Source organism: Phoenix dactylifera, chromosome 11 (assembly GCF_051530095.1).
Source record: "Phoenix dactylifera cultivar Ajwa chromosome 11, Ajwa_hap1_PhDact_Kaust_v1.1, whole genome shotgun sequence".
Lineage (NCBI taxonomy): Eukaryota > Viridiplantae > Streptophyta > Magnoliopsida > Arecales > Arecaceae > Phoenix > Phoenix dactylifera.
Window position 1 is genome coordinate 9,335,153 of NC_143200.1, and position 20,038 is coordinate 9,355,190.

The following is a 20,038-nucleotide window of genomic DNA, read 5'->3' on the forward strand; positions in this document are numbered from 1 at the left end:
AAGCCTTAGATTGTGGAGGCATATATCTACAAACATGTAAAACAAGTGTTTTATTAGAATATATCTATAAATATTGATTTTGAAAATTTATTCATTATGTACACAAAAACGCCCTTTATTTTTTAAAGCATGAAAATGCATGTACAGCCACACCTTCACAAAAGATGAATAGTTTTCAACTTAAATAATTATTCAAAATACACTTTTTGGTTCCCAACACTATCCCCACCAATCCGAACAGCCACACTCAACCAACCCCTGATGCCCCACGGTTTTTGACGTGCTCGAACCCAATCCAAAAGACTTCATATATCACATGATATTTTTATTACCTGAGACCCGCCTGGACCCTATCAATTAATAAACCACCCAAAACCTCAATAGGTCTAGCGGGTTTAAAACCCAGACCCGACGGGAACAGCCCCCATACCGGTAGGTAAAAAATTTTCCAGATTATATTAGACAATTTATTACATAACAAATTACTGAAAGCACATCGCAGCATGATGACTTCCAACCTCTGGGAAATGCACCTCCCCAGGCTTCCTTTGTCCCGTAACACGCCAACCCCCGGACACGTCAAATGCACGAGACAAATGCCAAATGAGCAGTTCCAAAGGAGAGAAATTTAGGTCTATTTACCTAAATTATTTACCAAATGCAAACGACTCGATTATTTGAGACGATTTGAACTCCACATACATCGTTCTTCCACACTCATTTACATAAAATTAAATGCTTACCAAAATAACCTAAGAAACTTGAAATGACACATTATTAAGCACGGCTCGCTTCTCCAGGAAATGAATATTATTCAGTACGATCCCCTGATCCATCCAAAGAGTAGACAATTTATTCCCAGAAACTACACATGGTTCAACTGGAGAAAACAGACCCCAACTGAGCACCCACAAAGAAGAGAGCAACAAACCTAGAGCAGCAGAACTGGGGGATGCCCAAACAGGCCACCTGCAGCACATTCTCACCCCCTTGCCCACAAGAACTGAAGTACAACTCTTCATAGAAACGCATCCTTCTCGAGCAACTTCAGCACCTCCTCCTGCTTGTTCAGCTTGGCAACATCAATGGGTGTCTTCCCGTCCAAATTTTGAAGGGTGCTGCACCGGAAGAACTTGATGGTAAACCATAATGATCAGGGACATGGCAGTAAGTACAAGTCTGTTTTACTTACACAGCTGCGCCATGGTCCAATAGAAGAGCCACACACTCCTTCCGCCCATAACCAGCAGCATAATGAAGTGCAGTATTTTTATTTTTGTCCAATGCATCCACCGTAGCTCCTGCCTCAAGCAACACTTGAGCACATTTGACCTGAAACGTGAAAACCATATTTACAGGCTTAAGATTGTCTAAACCAACAAAAGGGACATGACAATCTTTTTAAACAAACAAACAAACAAAAAAAATCGTCCAGCAGATGTGGTTCTGCATTCTAACTTTTCGCTCTTTTAGGACTGGCCAATCCTCCGCAATAGTTAGAAAAAAAAGTTGTTTATCTTTTTGTTTGGCAGAAGTTGGCTTCCCTCTCAGCCTGTTTTTCCATTATTGATATAAGCTGCTTTCTTCTCCTTTTTTTTTCATAGATTGTGTGGGTTTCCCTATCCTTACTCTTAATAGAAACAAGAAGAAAAAAATGTGCATTGGATGCAAACTACTATGGCCCTGGTAAATTGCCTTTAAAAGAATCAAATATGGGCACCAGTAGTTATATAATTTAAGATTTTAGAACTAGCAAGGTGAAAAAGAGATTAGAACTCAGAGCATTACATTGCTTTCTGATGACAGCATCATTTAGGGGCTGAGCAATGAATTCAATCACATGGATCTTTTCACCCAAGAGAAACCTTTCAGAGTACTTACCAAAAAACAACAGCCTCAGCTAGCTTGCATCACACAAATAAGCTGAGGAACAAAGACAAAATTATGAAGCCAAGTACAAAACAATCTAAAATCCGATATTGCAATTCTTTCTTGCTGGATGAAAATTTAGCTCGTTCTACAGGACTTGGAGGAAAAATCCCCCACCTACTCCAGTACCATTATCCTTTACTAATTCGGTATCAAATTTTGACTGCTTATATAATCCAGGATAAAGTCTTCCTTATACCTCCAACGGATCACTTAGATTGAAAATGTCCATGAGCTCAACTGGCATTGGAAATGGAGACCCATCATTTATTATTGTTTACAACCTCCTGAACTCGTTTTTATAATCCTCTTCCTATGCAAAATTGAACACCAAAACCCAAAGCATGGGAAAAACAAATGTCCTCCATCCATGAGGGCAGAGAAAATAATAAAAATTAAAAGCTTCAACCAACTGTCAACATGACTGATCTTCAAAAGTGATGAATATCCTCTATTTTACAATTCCTTGGTTCCTAGTTCATTTATTCTGAGTTGTACACTCCTCAGAGCTCCATCAGTGATGGCAGTCTTTCAACCTTGAACACCATTACACTGTTTTGTTTTTCCATTACTAGATTGTGGGATGTGCAAAGCACATGTTTTTTTTAAAAAGAATAAACAACAAACATTAAAGGAGGGGTTTGAACCCTTGACCTTGTGGTTAACATAAACCCTATGCTACCACTGCATCTGAGATGCAGTGCTGGAAATATGCAGGTGGGGGAACAAAAGAATATTCAAATAGGTACTGAAAATTGGATGTGCATGAAGTAGAGCCTCATGAACAGAGATACTGGAGAAGTTTCCTTTTAATATTAGAAGTCATTAATATCATCCTGCTAACCCTTCCTTCTATATCCTTTCTAAATAATCCAATCGTTCACATAGATGCTTGTATGCCCCACTTGTAATCAAAAAAGCATATCTAGTTGAATGAACTAGGGGATAGCCATAGCTGGATAAGCTCTAAATCATCCCCAAAACAAGAAATGATATCCTAACATTTGATGCATCATTACTTATGTCGGGTACAAATCAGCCTCTCCAACCTATTTGAATATTGACATCAATACATGGTGAATAAATAGGATCATAGATGCATAAACATAGTTCAAATTTATTGATCAAAGCAAAAAATCAATATAAACAAATTTCATCTGTCACTCATACTAACCAACGGACAGATCTCATAGAAACTAACAGTGTATTATCATTTATATGACAGATTAAATCACAAAAAAGAAGCCTCGTCCTGTGCTCTCATGCTAACACACGCACCCACCCACCCACATATACACCCACAAGCATACTCTAAGCAAGGGACAGATCTCGTAGAAATACACAGTGCATTATCATTTAGTTGCTAGATTTTTTTTTTTTTTGATACAAAGTTGCTAGATTATTAAGTCATATAAAAAGCCTTGTCTCATGCACTCGCACAAGCACACATGCACTTCCACCCACACGTGCCTGCATGGACACACATACGCATGCACATTAACGGATGGACTGGTCTCTGAGGAATCCATAAAGCATATTACCATTTATATGCCAGATTATTATTAAGTAATAGAACTTTGACCTTATGCATGCAGCTGATGCATCAAATATATATATATCCATATGGATACCAAGGGCATATGTAAATTATCAATAAAATTCCTCTCTTTACCTAAATGCCAAATATCTTGTAATGTTTCTGTAATATAGTGGTCACAAGCAGCAATAAAGGAGTCTTCAAGAATTGGTTTTAGTGTTCCAGGAATTCTTTCCTCTAATGTTCTTCATTAGGAAGAATTAGAAGAATCCAAAGTTTAAGTGCAAGCCTATTAAATGTGCCTGAAAATGATAACTCGGCAAGGATAATGAATCTAGGTTATATGAGAACTCAAACATGCTCGAGCATGAAACATAAAAAACAAAATGCACTGTACACCAAAATTTAGGAGCATTAATAACAAAGAGAATTTACTCCATGAACAAATACAAGAACTTAATCTAGGAAGAGTTTTGCTACAGGGCCCAACCAGATATCATACTGGTTCCCAAACTGCTGTGGCGAGAGGGTATTGAAACTCATAGCGGTTAGGTGTAATTGACAGAAGGTTGGGCTATTCGTAAAGCACCCGTGGATTGGCAAGCCGTCTGGTAACTGGTTTGGACCTCATAGCTTTTCCCTTCTAGGAAGTACTAGTCTGATAAATAAGGTAAAATATCAAAAATATACATCATACCTCACCGTAACCACAAGCAAAATGCAGAGCCCTTCTTCCCTCGGAATCTTCTTCATCCTTGTCCCCGCCATCTTCCAAGGCTTTCTTCAAGCACTATAAAGAAAAGAAAAATATATATTCAAGACTCATGCATTAAACTAAAGCATATTTTAGTTCAATGAAGAGAAATGAGCCAGAAAAGTTCTCTGTACATTACAAGCCAACATCCAATGGAAGCTTGGAATAAGAAATGAAAATACAGAAAAATAGCAGAATATATGGATAAAAAGTAAGATCATATTATACATGTAAAATATGCATAAATATATCACCACACAGGCATAAACATTCATTTTTTACAAACAAAACCCAAGAAGATAGCACTCAAAATAAAAAAGAAGCATTTACCTACACATATAATTCATCATAAAGATTAATTCGTATATGATAGGCATGCCTCCCTGAGAGAGAGAGAGAGAGAGAGAAGGATTCATCATGACATATAACACCTAGACCCAAGGACAACACTAAGTGGTTCATTGCTTTTTCAATTATGAAGAGTAGTTTGAATAAACAATTGTTAGTGAAGCATTTTGTCCTGGACATTGCTTGATGCAATGGCAATTACCAATCTCGATGGAGATCATGCATTTTGGCACCAAAGAACTAGAGATACATTGACATCCAAATACATAGGAATAAGAGAGGTATAGCAAAATCTGAAATACAATTGAGTGGACTGTCTCTATTTCTCTCTTCCATCCATAAGTGCATGGGATAGAAACCCATTGATAGGATTTGAGCCTAAAAACAGGAGAGGCTATCAAATTTTGAGTCTTCACTGTTGGTCATTATACACAATATTTAAAATGCTATATTCTATGGGGATGGATTTATTGTTTCTCAAAGCATAAATGACATGACTACATTATCATGTCAAAATTCATGACAGAATTAAATGAACAACTTACACAGTTTGTCACATCTTAGGCCAAAACATCTTATTTTTCAATTCTTTCAAACAAAGGTCTGGAAGATCATGACTAACAATTTTCTTATTAATGAAAACTTTTTAAGTAATTTATCCACAATAAAGATACAACCTTGGTTTTGTATGTTAGACAATGTATAATATGACCGGAAAAAAACTCAATTCTTATTCTGGATAAGGTGTTCTGCATTTTAGCACTAAAGCATTGCAATATATAGAAGTAAAACAAGGAAAAAGAGGTAAGAGAACTAAGAATTCAAAATAAATCAAGTTGATAGTATCTACTATTTTTCCAACATTCAAGCACTGGCTTTACAATGTTTAATACATGTAGTTAGTTTAAACCAAACACATCTGTCCCAAAATTTAAATGTATCCTTATGTGTAACAGCTTGATGCATCATTATTTCACAAGCTTTTGACCAGTGTCTTCTAAATTTACCAAGACCATACAAAATAAAAGGAAATTCCAAATTTTCATTACTAATTTCAAATACCTCAACATCACCAATACTGGCCATGTGATGAACAGCAGATTCATCTTCATAACCACCTTCTTCCTCTGCTTCTTCAGGTCCAGAAAGCTCGGTAGAAGTTGCAGTCTCTCCTGAAGATCCAATTCCCATTGCTTGACCAAGCTTTTGTAGAACTTCAGGATCATTCCAATACCTATGACAAATAAATACTAATGAAAATGGTGGACATATTTCCAACACAATTTGCGGTGGTTTTTTAGCATAGGATACTTCATCATTGTAGCTGGACCTCCAGTCTCTATCTCATCAAGAATTGGCTTCAATGATGGGTCATCCTTAATGCGTGCCATCCGTTCTTCAATTTGTTCTTTATGAGATGGATTAGTCAAATTTTCAAACATGGAGGTCATAGAAGGATCCTGTTAAATGTTAATATACAGAAACAAGTTATCAGTTGACTAATAGCATGCTTCAAACAACCAAATTTGGAATTACTATGCATACCACATATACAATATAGTATAATATCATTTTACCTGCATTAAAGCACTTCCAAGCTGCTCAGCCATTGTCATAAACTGAGGATTTTGCATGATCTGTTGCATGTTTGAAATATATTGTTGGGGATCGAACTGGGGAGGACCCTCTTGCCCTGCACCATGGACACTTTTCTGAAGTTGTTCAGCCATCTGATTGAAAACAGGATCCCTTGCAATTTGTTCCGCCATTTCTTTTATAGTTGGATCCTGCATTCATCATAAAATGTGAAGAATTACCCATGACATTACAAGACTAAGCATGTTGATGTGGAGGATTTGAAGTCATCGTTTCAGAAACCAATAAAACTATAAGAACAAAATTGTAGTAGCAAGAGATTGCCAAAATAATGCACATAAATATCATTCACATTCCTCTCACAAGTTGCCACAAGATATCGTCAATCACCAACTCACTGAGAGTTATTAACTAGACATAATATGCGTTACTTATAATTTATTCATTTATAAGTTATATGTGTCAAATTGATTAGTAGCCATAGAGTCAAGATAAAGATCACAGCACAAGGAAGATTATAAATGGCAATAACGAAAGAGCTGATTGTATGACAATTAAATGAATGATTGAGAACAGAGAATGAGTAAATGATAAGTTGAAATGTATTACTAGTGATCCATTTAAACCAACAACAAAGTATGCATATGGCTCTTGAGTAAGGCTACAATGGTGAAAATATCAAGATGATTAGCAACATTAGTCGGATCCTATAAAATTTTAAACATGTTGAAAATTTTTAATTTCCAGATACAATATACTAGAACATGTCCAACCAAGTTTAGGTAGATTTCGAGGCCAGGTTACAAATGAAAGTTCAGGGTTCCAACACCACCCAAATTACTTTTGATAGTTTTCATCAATCCTTGTCTTTTGACAGCCACTATTGGGTTCATTTGAACTCAACAACTATCCCCATTGTTTAACTAGTCACTATCGGGCTGAGAAAAGCATAAAGGGAAAACAGCCTAGGCATAAAACTTAAGCCATAAAGAGTAATGGGCAAAGAAAACTACCCACCTTTCCCTCTCAAAAAATGTCACCTAAACCCAAGGTTGAATAAATGTCTTCACCAATTGTTTTTTATATCCTCTATTTCTCCAATTGTTTTCGCTTCCACTTCATTTATTTTTTTATCTTTCCTACTTATCCTCCTTTTCCACTTCTTCTCTCTCCCTCCCTTCTGTCTTTATCTGCTTCTTACTCTCCAATACCTGTCCTCATTTTCGCAAGGTTCAACAACCGAGTTTGGGTTTGGACTTTGGTCAAACATGCCAAGATTTGGAGTTCCAAACTGAGTTTGAAATTTTTGATCTATAGAACATAGGGAAAAAATAAAGCAATCCAAGAAACTGAGTATTATAAATATTTCAGGGTCTCAGACTAAAGGGCTGAAGTTGTTGAAGCCTTTAAAATATTTTAAAAACCAATGAAATTGCTAAGGGATTTGTGCATCACATCAATTTAAAGTATGAAATATTTTGTTATTGTTTGATAAATTTAATCATCCAGTATACAATTACATAAATACCTGTAAGAGTGAAACGCACACAACTGCAAGCTTGATGTCAAATTATACTCTTTGAAAATTAGACTACAATTAGTTATAGCTCCTTTAGCTTTTCATAATGTTTGAGATTAGTTCTCTTAAATTCAAGCTCAGATCTTATAAATGCTCATGAGAAAGGGGAAGGCTAGATCTCCTCAGTGTATACCTCACCTTATTCTTCTAACAGCATCTATCATAAACCCCAAAAAGTCTCTTGAACAAGAAAAAAGGATAACCTTCTCGTAGATTCAGCTAATCAGGATTTGAAGTTTTTGCTCAGAACTCCAAAAACAAAATCTTAGGGCTTCACTCAGAATCAATAAGAAAATTAAAGTCCATTTCATATCTTTGGATGAGTCTTAAACTGTGGAGCCAAATTATTGTAAAAATTATATATGCCACCCTTAATCAATCTTCATTTTCTTTGAATCTTGGAAAAATTTTATCTAGAACAAACTTTGATTTTGTGGGTTTTAAAAACAATTTACAAGATATTACGTGCAAGGAGATTTAGAAGAAAACAAAGTTTCTAACATAGATTTCGCTATTCTAAAGCCCAAATATTGATATTCATTTACGTTTTCTATCAAAGAATAAAATGATATATTATATCGTTTTATTTGACATTACATTTTATACTAATATTTTTGAGTCTCCTCACACTAATAAAATGAAATATCTAAGTGCCCAAATCAAAGACGGCAGAACCAATACTGGGAACCGTACCAGTTGCCCGGCGGGACGAGTCAATATGGGCCCGTATTGTGCCGTGTTGAGCCCATACCGACACATTTTCTACGGCGGGGAAAAGGGAGAACGAGAGAGGAAAAGAGAGCAAGGGAGGGAGGGAGTGGGAGAGGAGGGAAGACAGAGGTCAGCCAGCGACGGCCGGCGGAAGCCGAAGAGCCTCCACACGAAGGCGGAGGCCGGAGAGACGTGGAGGAGAGGCTCCCCCTCCGGGCCCCTATTTCGAACATTTCGTTCGAAACAAGGGCCCAAATGGCGCCCCTTTTATTTTTGATTTTTTTAAGTTGAAGTCAGCAAACCCATTGCCAACTTAATTTTTTTTAACTTAAAAAAAGCAAAAATAAAAGGAGCCCGAAGGAGGAGCCCCGCCTCCACGTCTCCCCGGCCTCCACCTCCTCCAAGCGGAGGCTCGACCTCCGTCGGCAGGCCCCGGCCGGCCTCTGCCTCCCTTCCCCACTCTCTCTCTTTTCCTCCTTCCCCTCCGGTAAGGCATCTCGGTTTTAATGGCAGAACCGTCCCGGTCCGCCACCAGTATGGCCCAGGATGCCCCGAACCGAGCGGTTCGGGACGGTTCCGCAGACCTTGGCCCAAAAATACATTAAAAGACATCAAATTTATTTTCACAACTTTGTTTTTTCGTTCTTTGAATTTTACTTGATATTTTTATTCTCAGAGTTTTCAACCAAATCTACCAAAAATCAAAAGAAAACCGCCAAAACTACTGGGAAAAAGACTAAGTTTTCCAACATTGTTTTCAATGTTCTCAAGAGTTGCAACAAGTCTATATTTAATCCTAAAGTAAATTGACTCTTTAAGGCTAAAGATGTCATTAATGAATTAAAAGTAGGACTTTTATGCAACTAACGATCCAGATTTTTGGAGGGATAAAAAAATTCATTTTATATCTCATACTTACATTTCTTAGTAAAACCAATTACATGAGCAAATCATAGCCTTCACATTCCCTCTTTCGTATTCTCAATAGTTTTTGATTAATTACAAATATATATATATATAGATAGATATACTGAAGTAGTATTTTCTGCGGCTTAGGAAGATATATATCTATAAATTTCTTTAGGTATTCTCAAGAATATAGCTGATAAGGCTACAATTGTCTTAAAAATTACTAAAAGGAGTAATTGACAAAGAAATTATTGTGAGCCACAATCCTTAAGAATATAAAAGATGGCCCACAGTCAACAGATTCACTCAGATAACTTAACAAAATCAAGAAACAAACCAAAAACCTACAGGCAAAATATGGGAAAAAATAAATTATCCATGATTAGTTTCTATTGAGAATTGAATGAAACCCAAACTAGGGGTCCATTACAAATAAGAGTGGCAATTTATGACCCAACCTGTTAACCCAACCCGCGAACAAACCACTTTAAGAAGGTTTGGGTGTGACATAAATGGGTTTGATCCATTTAACCCGTTTTGACCCAATTAATAATGAAGTCGGGTTATGAACCGACCCGTTTAACCTATTTAAAACCTATTTAACCTATTTGAAACTTACTTAACCTGTTTCTAACATGTCTAACCCGACATGCTTAACCTATCTAACCTGTTTAAAGCCATTTAACCCATCAAAAATCCATTTAACCTATTTAACCTATTTAATAAATGGGTTATATGGGTTGGGTCGACTTACCTATTTAATAAAAAAGTCGGATACAGATTTGAAATTTTGACCTATTCAATAAACAAGTTGGGTTTGGATTGATGAATTCTTGACCCGACCTGCATCCAACCGGACCCATATCTGACCCGATCGGACCCGATTGCCACCCCAAATTACAGATTGGTCCTCATCAAAACTAGTCTATTTTGATTGAAAAGGATTAATTCCGTCCAACTTATAAAACCTTCTCTTTCCCTTCTTCCTCTATCCATGGACAATACCCTCGTAAGAGAGTTGCCAGCTGGCCACCCCCTTTTTATCTCTTATGGGCTCCAGCCACTTTCTCACCCTAATAATCGACAAACCATTTTCCATCCATATTATTTTTTTTATTACTAATTCCTTGGTAAACATGTAGACATTCTAAACCATCTTGCCACCAAGAATGATCATCTATCAAATAACAATTACCATTATGCTTCAATAAGTGCAAAAAATACAGTTTATTATAGAACACTTTCATCACTATACACTACTTGACATATCTCTAAGTGGTCTAATGTGAACTAGTCCAACCAAAAGCTTGTTTTGTAAAGATAATTACATTAAGCAGATCAGTCATTGTAGACAGGTCAAAAGGATTTGTGGGGAGCCCAGCTGTTCCTGTTGAAGCAGTCCTGTGACGTCCTGGTTGCTGCGAGGCAGATGATGCTTCAGTTTTGGAGCTTTTGTTTTCACCTGAACTAGATTTGTCATCTGGAAGAAGTAGAACAGTGGAAAGTTAAAATCAACGACTGGACATTCTAGTTCATCATACAAAATTGACCTGACTATAACAACCAACAAATTTTATCAGTGTCCAAACTATAGGAGTTATCCATTGGAAAGATAGTGATCCCTCTTTCTTTCCCTTTTTCTTTTGCAATTTTTCATTTGGAGAAGTGTTTTGTGTCACATAAAATTTGAAGACAAAGTTACACAATAGAATGCAAGTGGCAAAGGAGAGCACAGACAATGAAGCCAGAAAGCAAAGCTCCAAAGGAAGGAAAAAATCCCATCAAACACATGGGCGTACAACAAGAAAATACTATTTTAGAATTTAAAAATTACACAAAAGGTATAATTTTAGATTATTCAATAATCACAATGTTTAGGAAAATCTACCAGAGAGTGCAATAATATCAGATTTCCATTTTTTTCTTTAAAAAAAAAAGAGCTTTGCAGAAATTAGGTTGCATCAAACAACCACCAATGAGTCACAACTCCCACTACCCACAAGCAGTGCCAAAGGCTTAGTCCATAAGTTATGGTAAGACACATAAGAAAAAGGAGAGGTCTTTAATGATTGTGGCACACCAAGTCAAGCCAAAAAATAAAGTACATAGACCTGCAAACTTAGTGGGCATAATTTAGATACCCAACTCCTATCTGACTCTGCATTGCCCAAATTATGAACAGCAGCAATGGTGCAATAATCCATCACTCCTCGCCTCATCTTCCAATGGCACTCCTATTTTCTAAAAACAAGAGGTATAATTAGGTTGTGCTCAGCTTCATAGTAAATTGTCATTATATATAACCAAAGAGTCTGAAAATCTATGGGGTCAATGTTTCAGCGCCCAAGTTTCAGATTTGAGTAAAACCCATTCTGCAGATAAAATGTATAGAGCATGTACCTAGTGTGGAGCTTGCTTTGCATGACAACTAGGATCCACATTAAAACTCCAAAACATTTCTGCCAAAATATTTCTATCTTAAACCTACACATTCCAAAAAAAAGGTGAGCAAAGAAAGTTCAAGACTTGATAATCACATCCAGACTTGGCCCATCAAAGTTTGAAATTTCAGTTAACGTTATAAACCATAAATTCTTCCTTCAAAACCGACTTCCAAAAAACCTACCTCTCTCTCAATCAAATAAGTTCTCTATAACTTGAGTCGGATTAAAGGTCAAATTATATATTCATTTGTTCCAGTGAAACAGCTGATTTTGCCCATTTGCATCCCTGCTTCCTATACTCTCCAATATATTCAGAATAATTTATGCAAACCACTGTTTTAAAGAAACCCCCCAAAACAACCTGCTTATGCAGCGTTACCGAGGCACCTATATTAAAATTTTGCATCATGTTTGGCTGCCAAAGATGAGATTGATTTATAAATTATTACTGGCTTTGCCACTGAGGACCGGCCTATCCCAGGTGCCAAGCGAGAGAGATGCTAGAGTGCTCGGTGAGGAGCTACTCGAGTCATGCAAGGTTGCGATTCAAAGTGGAAGGTTGCAGCCAGGATCCTGATCTGTGATCAAGCTCCGACCTGAAACAGCAAAGACGAAGAAGTTCTCTTACCAGAGTGTATCTGGCGGGCGACCCTCCGATGCCTAAATCAAGATGATACCCAAGGAACAGAGAACATTCTTAGTGGTCTGTCAAGGTATGCGAGCACTTACCTGGAAGGTCCTCCTGAGAGTAGATTGTATAGGCGAAGGTGAGAGCCTGTCGCCTAAAAATTTGGGCACGAGGGTCGGCCGGGATTGGCAAGCCTCCGCACGTTCCAAAAATCAAGTGCTGGAGTTTCGCATGCAGATTGTATTTTGCCTGTTTAGCTGGTGTGATTTCAGAAGTCTCTCGAAATTACGGCCGAGGTGTCACCAGCTGTAGAGGTTTTTTGAAATTTGAAGTCAACCGCACGCTTTTAGGTTTGCCACATGACGGGCTTTAGTTATCAATTCATGGCAGGGTATGGTTGGCCGGCCCTTCGTGTGAGCTATGGCCGGTTTCGAAACACAACTTGCCCCCCACTTCCATAGCCGAGCCAAGCCCGCTGGCTCGGGTTGCGAAGTAGTTCGTCAGTAGGGTTGACAACGCAGATTGCTCGCAATGCCAGGTGATCATCGGGACCGCTTTTCCTTAGTCATTCTTTCAATATCAGTGCGGAGATTTTCTAAATTTTATATTTATGAGAGGTGTGGTCATTCTTGTCGTTTCCGAAGCGTCGTAATTATGGAAGGGATTTCTGCAAGCTGAATAGACATTTGAGGTCCGACGACTATCTGGGAGGTTGCCTGAGGGCGAACAAATGGACGACACCTAGCCAAAGTTGCTAAGGCGTCGTATCGGTATGGGTCGCCTAAGTCTTCTATAAATAGAGTGGGGGGTTGCCACAACCCTTATACCTCATCCCTTCCAAATCCAAAACTTAAAGAAAAAGAGAAGTGTAGGGTTTGTGCGGCCACTCCTTTTGTGCCTCCTGTACCAAGATCTCTCTTCTTTGTTCTCTGCCCGGGCTTTTATCTAGTTCTCAGTGGGTAGTTCTACACTTTCAATTTGTTTTGAGTCTTCTCCCTTCCTCTCGCCTCCTTTTATCCTTCTTTTGCTTGTTGCTCATGGATTCATTCGCCAGAAGCTGGTCTTCCAATGCCAAAGGGGTAGGTCAGGGTCTGTCCGACTGGCCTCTGGTCTGTCCGACCGGCCTCTGTGGCCTCGAAGAAACCCAACCCGAGGAGGCCTAGGTTCGGATACCGAAAAGAGCATCTTGGGAAAATCCAACCTTGATCGAATTCAAACTATGTTTTCTATTCCTCAAAATTTTACTCTTGAGCCGCCTGGTCCCTTGGATGGGATGACTTCGTCCGGAGAGAATTAGATCGCCTTATACAAGGAATCTCTAAAGGCAGGGCTGAGGCTCCCAATCCCATTGGTTATTGCCAAGTTGTTGGCTCAATATCAACTCGTTCCGGCTCAGCTCGTCCCCAATGCTTAGAGGATAATAGTTTCTTTTGCTTCACTCGACTCCTAAGAATCGTCCCTACTGTGAGGATGTTCCGAGCTTTCTTTCCAAGTAAAAGCTCACCCTCAAAATAAAGGGTGGTGATATCTTTCCTATAGAAAGGGTTGCAATGTCCTTCCTTCAGGTCCTTCATCAATTCACAGTTGGAAGGGCCAACTTTTCTTTGTAACCTCTGCAACTTCCTGGGGCTTCCTAACACAATGGAGGATACTCGAAAAGCGGGTGTTAAGCCTTTTCCCTTTCTTTTCAGATGAAAAGCAGGAGTCGTTTAACACTCTTCACCAATTGAGGACCCCAACTTTGACCGAGCTGCTCCAGGAGTCGGCTTTGGTAAATGCCGGCTTGAGCCCTGCTTCCACAATCGATATACTTCCTTGCCTTACTGTCTTTTATCGATGTCATCATGTCGCTTTACTGATTGACTTAGTTGCCTCACTTTGTCTTTTATTGATGTTGTTCCATTGATTGACTTGATCTTTCTTCGTGCTTGCAACAATGAAGCTTGAGGTGAATGAGCTTTTCAGTTCTTTGAGGAAGAGGTCTGAAGAGGTCAGTCCCTCCTCGAGCAAGAGGAGGGCGACGGCAGGCTCATTTGCCGTCAAGGCTGGACCCTCTGTCACATCGAGTTCTCTCGCTAGAGCCAAGAGGCCCACTAGAGGAGGATCGCCAGGGGTGGAGGTGATCGATGTCCCTTCCGTCTCTATGCAGTCTCCGGCCACGAGGGCTGACCAGGGAGCTCTCCCCACCGATATCTCTGAGTCCACTCTGGTGGTCACCCTTGCTACTGCTCTGATTTTTGCAACATCTCCGAAAGCTTTCCCTACTTCATTGACTGCGACGGATGCAAACCCCCCTTTGGTGGCCCATCCTAAAGGGCCTCTTGTTTTTGTACCTACCCCAAATGCTGCTGCTCCTCACTTGCCCTGGCCACGAGGGCACTCAAGCGTATATGTCTTGATTACAGCCTGCCCCGCGGAGAGCGAAGCTAAGGTCTTCTGCCCAAATTGGTCCATGAGAACCTCCAATTCAGAACTTCGTCGGGGCGATCCCCGCATCATGTGGGATACGATCCAGGGGTTCATGCTCCTTGAGGACGAAGACGAGTTGCGCAAAAGGCCGCTGGAGAAAGTGCTCACCTCATCATGCCAAACTGCCACCAAGGTAATGAGGTTGACCCTATCCTCCCTTCTCTCTTTCTTTTTAGGAATGATTGTTTTTCTCTTCATATACACAAGGGATGTACGCCAGTTGGGTGCTCATCGAGGTCATCCACTCCTACCAACGAAGATCGGAGGTCGCCAACCAGCGGAACAGGCCAGCGCCAAGGAGCATGCAATGGCGGAGAAGAGAGAGGTGGAGATAGGGGCTTGCCTCCTCAGAGCTAGGGCTGAATCCACCGAGGCCGCGCTGGGCGCAAGGGCGGCATGGCTCCAAGGGATGCAGCAGGCCGTCAATGAGGAAGGAGCCCACGTCAAGAGGAAGGCCAAGGGGATCGCTCACCTAAAAAATGCGATCACTGTAGAGAAGAAAAGGTGTCAATCGACTCCTGCTCTTCATCCAATAAGAAAGGAAAAAGGTTAATGCCCGCTTCCCGAATATCCTCCACCGTGTTGAGAAGCCCCAGAAAGTCGCAAAGGTCATTAAAAAAAATTGGCCCTTCCAACCATGAAAGAACAAAAGATCCGAAGGAAGGATATTGTAACTCTTCCTATAGAAAAGGTACCACCACCCTTGATTTCGAGGGTAAGCCTTCACTTGAAAAAAAAGCTCAGAACATCCCCACAGTAGGGACAATTCCTTGAAAGCGAACGAAGTAAGAAAAACTGACTATCATCCTCCAGACATTGGGCATGAGCTGAGCCAGGATGAGTTGATATTGAGCTAACTCGGCAATAACCAATGGGATCGGAAGCCTCAGCCCCACCTTCAGAGATTCCTCATACAAAGCGATCTGATTCTCCCCAATCGAAGTCACCCGATCCAAAGGACCAGGCAGCTCAATAGTAAAATTTTAAGAAATAGAAAATAGTTCAAATCCAATCAAGGTCGGATTCCCCCAAAATGCTCATTTCAGTATCTGGACCTGAGGCCTCCTTGGTATGAGTTCCTCCTAAGGCCACAGAGGTCCGATCGGGCAAATCCTAACTCATCACTTTGGCATTGGAAGACCAACCTCCAACGGATGAAAACATGAACAACAAGCAAAAGAAGGATAAAAGAAAGTGAGAGAAAAGTAGAAGACTCAAAACAAATCAAAAGTGCAGAACCTGAAAACCATAGAAAAGCCTGGGTAGAGAATGAAGAAGAGAGATTTCGGTACGGAAGCACAAAAGGAACAGCCGCACAAACCCTATGCTTGCCCTTTTTCTCTCTAAGTTTTGGAGCAAAAAAAAAAGGTAGAAGGGTTGTAGCAGTCGCCCGTTCTATTTATAGAAGACTTCGGTGACCCATACCGATACGGCACCTCACCAACTTCGGATGTCGTCCATATGTTCACCCTCGAGCGACCTTCCAGATAATCATCGAACTTCAAATGCCTATTCAACCTGCAGACATCCCTTCTATAATTACGACGCTTTCGAAATGACAAGAACGGCCACACCTCTCATAAATATAAAATATGAGAAATCTTTATGCTGATATTGAAAGAACGGCTACGAAAAAATGGCCCTGATCATCACCTGGTGTTGCAAGCAATCTGCGTTGGTCGGCCCTACTAACGAAACTTCTTCCTCAGCCCGAGCCAACAGGCTTGGCTCGACAATGGAAGGGGGGCAAGTGATGTGCTTCAAAACCGACCACAGCTCACACAAAGGGCCAACCAACCATAGCCTGACACGAGCCCGCCATGTGGCAAACCTAAAAACATGCGGCTAATTTCGAATTTCAAAAAACCCCTACAGCTGACGCCACCTCGGCCATAATTTCGTGTGGCTTCTGAAATTACGCCAGCTAAATGGGCACGACACAATCCGCGTGCAAAATGCTAGCGCCTAATTTCCGAAACATGCGGAGGCCTGCCAACCTCGGCCAACCCACATACCCGAAATCTTAGGCGATAAGCACTCACCTTCGTCTATACAATCCACTCTCAAGGGACCTTCCAAGTAAGTGCTCGTGTGCCCTGACAAACCACTGAGAACCTCCTCTGTTCTCTGTGTATCGTCCTGACTCAAGCATCGGAGGATCCTTGCTAGACAAACTGTAGCAAGAGAATTTCTTCGCCTTTGCTGCTTCAGGTCGGAGCTCAATTGCAGACCATGACTCTGACTGCAACCTTCGACTCTGAATCGCAACCCTGTACGACTCGAGCAGCTCGTTGTTGAGCACTCCAGCATCTCTCCTCTCGGCACATAGGACAAACCGGTCCCCAACGGCAACAACTGGATATTGCCAAATTGATACTTACCGGTTAATTAATACATCTTATTTGATGCATCATGTTTTATTTGTTGAATTATAGCCACTTCTTTAGGATTTCTCAATGAATTTTATGTTTTTTATAATTTATCATCTCTGAATTTTTCAAAAATTTTCATTATTTTTTTTTGTTTTCATAATTTATTATTTTTGGGCCACCTTGACCCAACCTGCCAGATGGCCTCTTTGAAGCCTGTGTGAAATATCCCTTATACTCCCTAAACTAGGTAAAGAAACATATCATGCTATAAATAAAGAAAATGGCTCCACAGCATGTAGCTTTTGTCCAATGCATCAGATAATACCGGAATTCCTTAGTTAAAAACCCCGTGGGCTCAACCACATAATCTATCTTGACTATTAACATTCTATTTATCATCTTCCAGTCAGACTCAACAGTAACTTCCCCTTTGTATTATCTCTCAGGCATCTCACAGACATTAGATTAAGCTATCCGTATAATCCATATTTCTCTTTCTAACCATAACATCCAATTTCATCTTGATCTCATGTTCTACACTGCAAGAAAACGATAATATTTCCATGGCCCGCCAAGTGGATGTCTCCAAAATCGTGAACCGTAAGCAAAGAACATAAATTGGGGAACAAATGACACAGAGAAACAAAAGAAAATAAGAAATTCGTCAAATCCCATAAAAAAAGAGAAAAATAATAGAGGAAACAGATGAGATTTTGCAGCACAAAACCTTGATTTCCCGAAGACATGATCTTTATTTGCAACAAAAGTTGATTGGATTCGTGGGAAGGGAGGGAAGAGGCCACAGAGAGATGTTCCCCTCCAGAGCTCCTCAACCCAAGCCGCGAAATTTTCTTCTGGGGGGTGGGGGTGGGGGTGGGGGTGGGGGGTGTACTTCGGCCGATGCGGCGGAACTGGGCCTCCTCTTTAGGGTGGGTTGCGAATATTTGCCTCGCGTCCGCGGTGCCTTGCGTGCCGCAGGGGACGTAGGTACGCGAGCGGATGGATAATAAGATAAGAGGCGTGAGGGCCAGATCGATGGAGAGCCGAAAGCCCTCGCATGCCCAGCTGCCATTTGGTTCAGGTTTCCAACGAACCTGACCAAATTGAAGTGATATTGGCCTCCAAATAGAAATAAAAGTAAACCAATAATATCTATCCAAATTTATTTTTATATATAAAACTATTTAAATATAAATAGAAATTTAAGTATTTGATTAATATCCATACCGTCAAAGAAAAATATATATAGATATAGATAGATAAGTATTCTATCTGTATCCGAAAATCTAATTTCATTTATAACTTTATTTAATTTTATATAGCATTTAAAATTTTTAAGAAAAATAAATGGCTATATTAATATGCTATTAATTTGATTTATCATCTATGTAGTAATAACTTTAATTTATGGTCATAAAATTTAATTATCCACTTTATATCCGTATTTATATCCATAATTCCAATATCCGATTTGTATCCGTATTCGTATAAAATGAATATGGATATAAATTTTTGCATCCGACTAACATCTGTATTTGTATTTGTTGTGGGGGGGAGGGGCCTTGAATTTAGTCCCACATCGGCTAGTAGCGGAAAGGTTCCGTGCCTTAAATGGGGGGTGGAAATCCTTTCCTCTCGAGGGCCCTTTTGTGGGACAAAACCGTGAGGAGGGCTCCGGGTACGTTCGACCCCCAAAGCGGACAATACCTCGGGAGGAACGCGGTCCTCTTTCTCTGCTAGCTTAATGTGGGCTAAGCTGTTGTGTGAGGCTCCGGCAGAATGCCGTCCCCGCAACAGATAGCGCTATAAGAAGGGCCCGAGTCGCGGCCATGAAGCTGAGAAGTAAGGGAGCTTCAAATGTCTCCCGACGTCCTCCAACTAGTGCTGGACATTCTGTCCAGAACTCGCCACCTCCGGCCAATTCGACCCCGCAAGTTCGGCCGGAGCAGTTTGATGCCCTAGTGCAACAGGTACAGGCTTTGGCCACCGCTGTCCAAAACTTGCAACCCGAGGGCGTCCCAGCAGCACCGCTTCCTCAGGCCCTGGTCCAACCGGTGCCCCCTCCAAGTGGACCGGCCCCCCAAGGCTGCGATCTCCACGCCTCTTCAAGGGCCAACGGTGAAGAGCGGTGCCGCTACCAGGGTTCCCCCCGGCCATTCTCCTGGAGGGAGCCCCTAGCGAGGGGTCCAGGCGACTGGCCACAACCGTCAAAGGTTGAATCAGTCCCAGAACAACCCGCACCCGAACAGACCACCGTGGCAATCCCTCGGAATGATGAACTCGCCAAAAAAGTCGAGAAGCTAGAGCTCCAGATTGAAGCGCTCAATGGGAAGAGGGGGAGAGGTGAGGGCGACTACGAGTTTACCACGAAGTCCCCTTTCTCTCACCAGATCGAGGAGGAGCCGGTCCCGCCGAGGTTCAAGATGCCACAGGTGGAGCCCTACAATGGCAAGACCGACCCCCTCGACCATCTGGAAAGTTACCGGGCCTTGATGGCACTCCAAGGATCCTCGAAGGCCATGCTCTGCAAGGCTTTTCCAGCAACGCTTCGAGGAGCAGCTCGGCTTTGGTTCACCGGGCTGAAACCCAGCACAGTCTCCTCTTTTGAGCAGCTCGACAGGCAGTTCGCTGCAAACTTTGCGGCCAGCCGACCCCAACGGCGGACTTCGGACTCCCTCCTCGATATAAAGCAAGGGGAGGGGGGTCGCTGAGGGAATACTTGGATCGTTTCACTGCCGCAACTTGGGAGGTCCGTGAGCTTG

General features: G+C 41.0%; 1 protein-coding gene across 3 annotated transcripts; it reads right to left on the bottom strand.

Annotated features, from left to right (window-relative positions):
- Positions 1–650: 650 nt before the first annotated feature.
- LOC103715358 (ankyrin repeat domain-containing protein 2A-like) lies at positions 651–18,255 on the bottom strand. 3 transcript variants are annotated; one of them, XR_005507552.2, is made up of 9 exons: positions 18,004–18,255; positions 10,692–10,843; positions 6,146–6,355; positions 5,880–6,028; positions 5,631–5,802; positions 4,164–4,256; positions 1,193–1,332; positions 932–1,118; positions 651–827 (listed from the first exon to the last, which is right to left on the bottom strand). XR_005507552.2 is itself a non-coding variant. In XM_008802956.5 (8 exons), the coding sequence occupies exons 1-8, from the start codon at positions 18,020–18,022 to the stop codon at positions 1,019–1,021; spliced, it is 1,035 nt and encodes a 344-aa protein (XP_008801178.1). In that variant the 5' UTR covers positions 18,023–18,255; the 3' UTR covers positions 651–1,018. The 3 variants fall into 3 exon arrangements, 2 of the variants coding, with proteins under 2 accessions (XP_008801178.1, XP_088562889.1); XM_008802956.5 differs by having other exon boundaries at positions 651–1,118; XM_088706763.1 differs by lacking the exon at positions 10,692–10,843 and having other exon boundaries at positions 651–1,118; positions 18,004–18,141.
- Between the last annotated feature and the right edge of the window lie 1,783 nt (positions 18,256–20,038).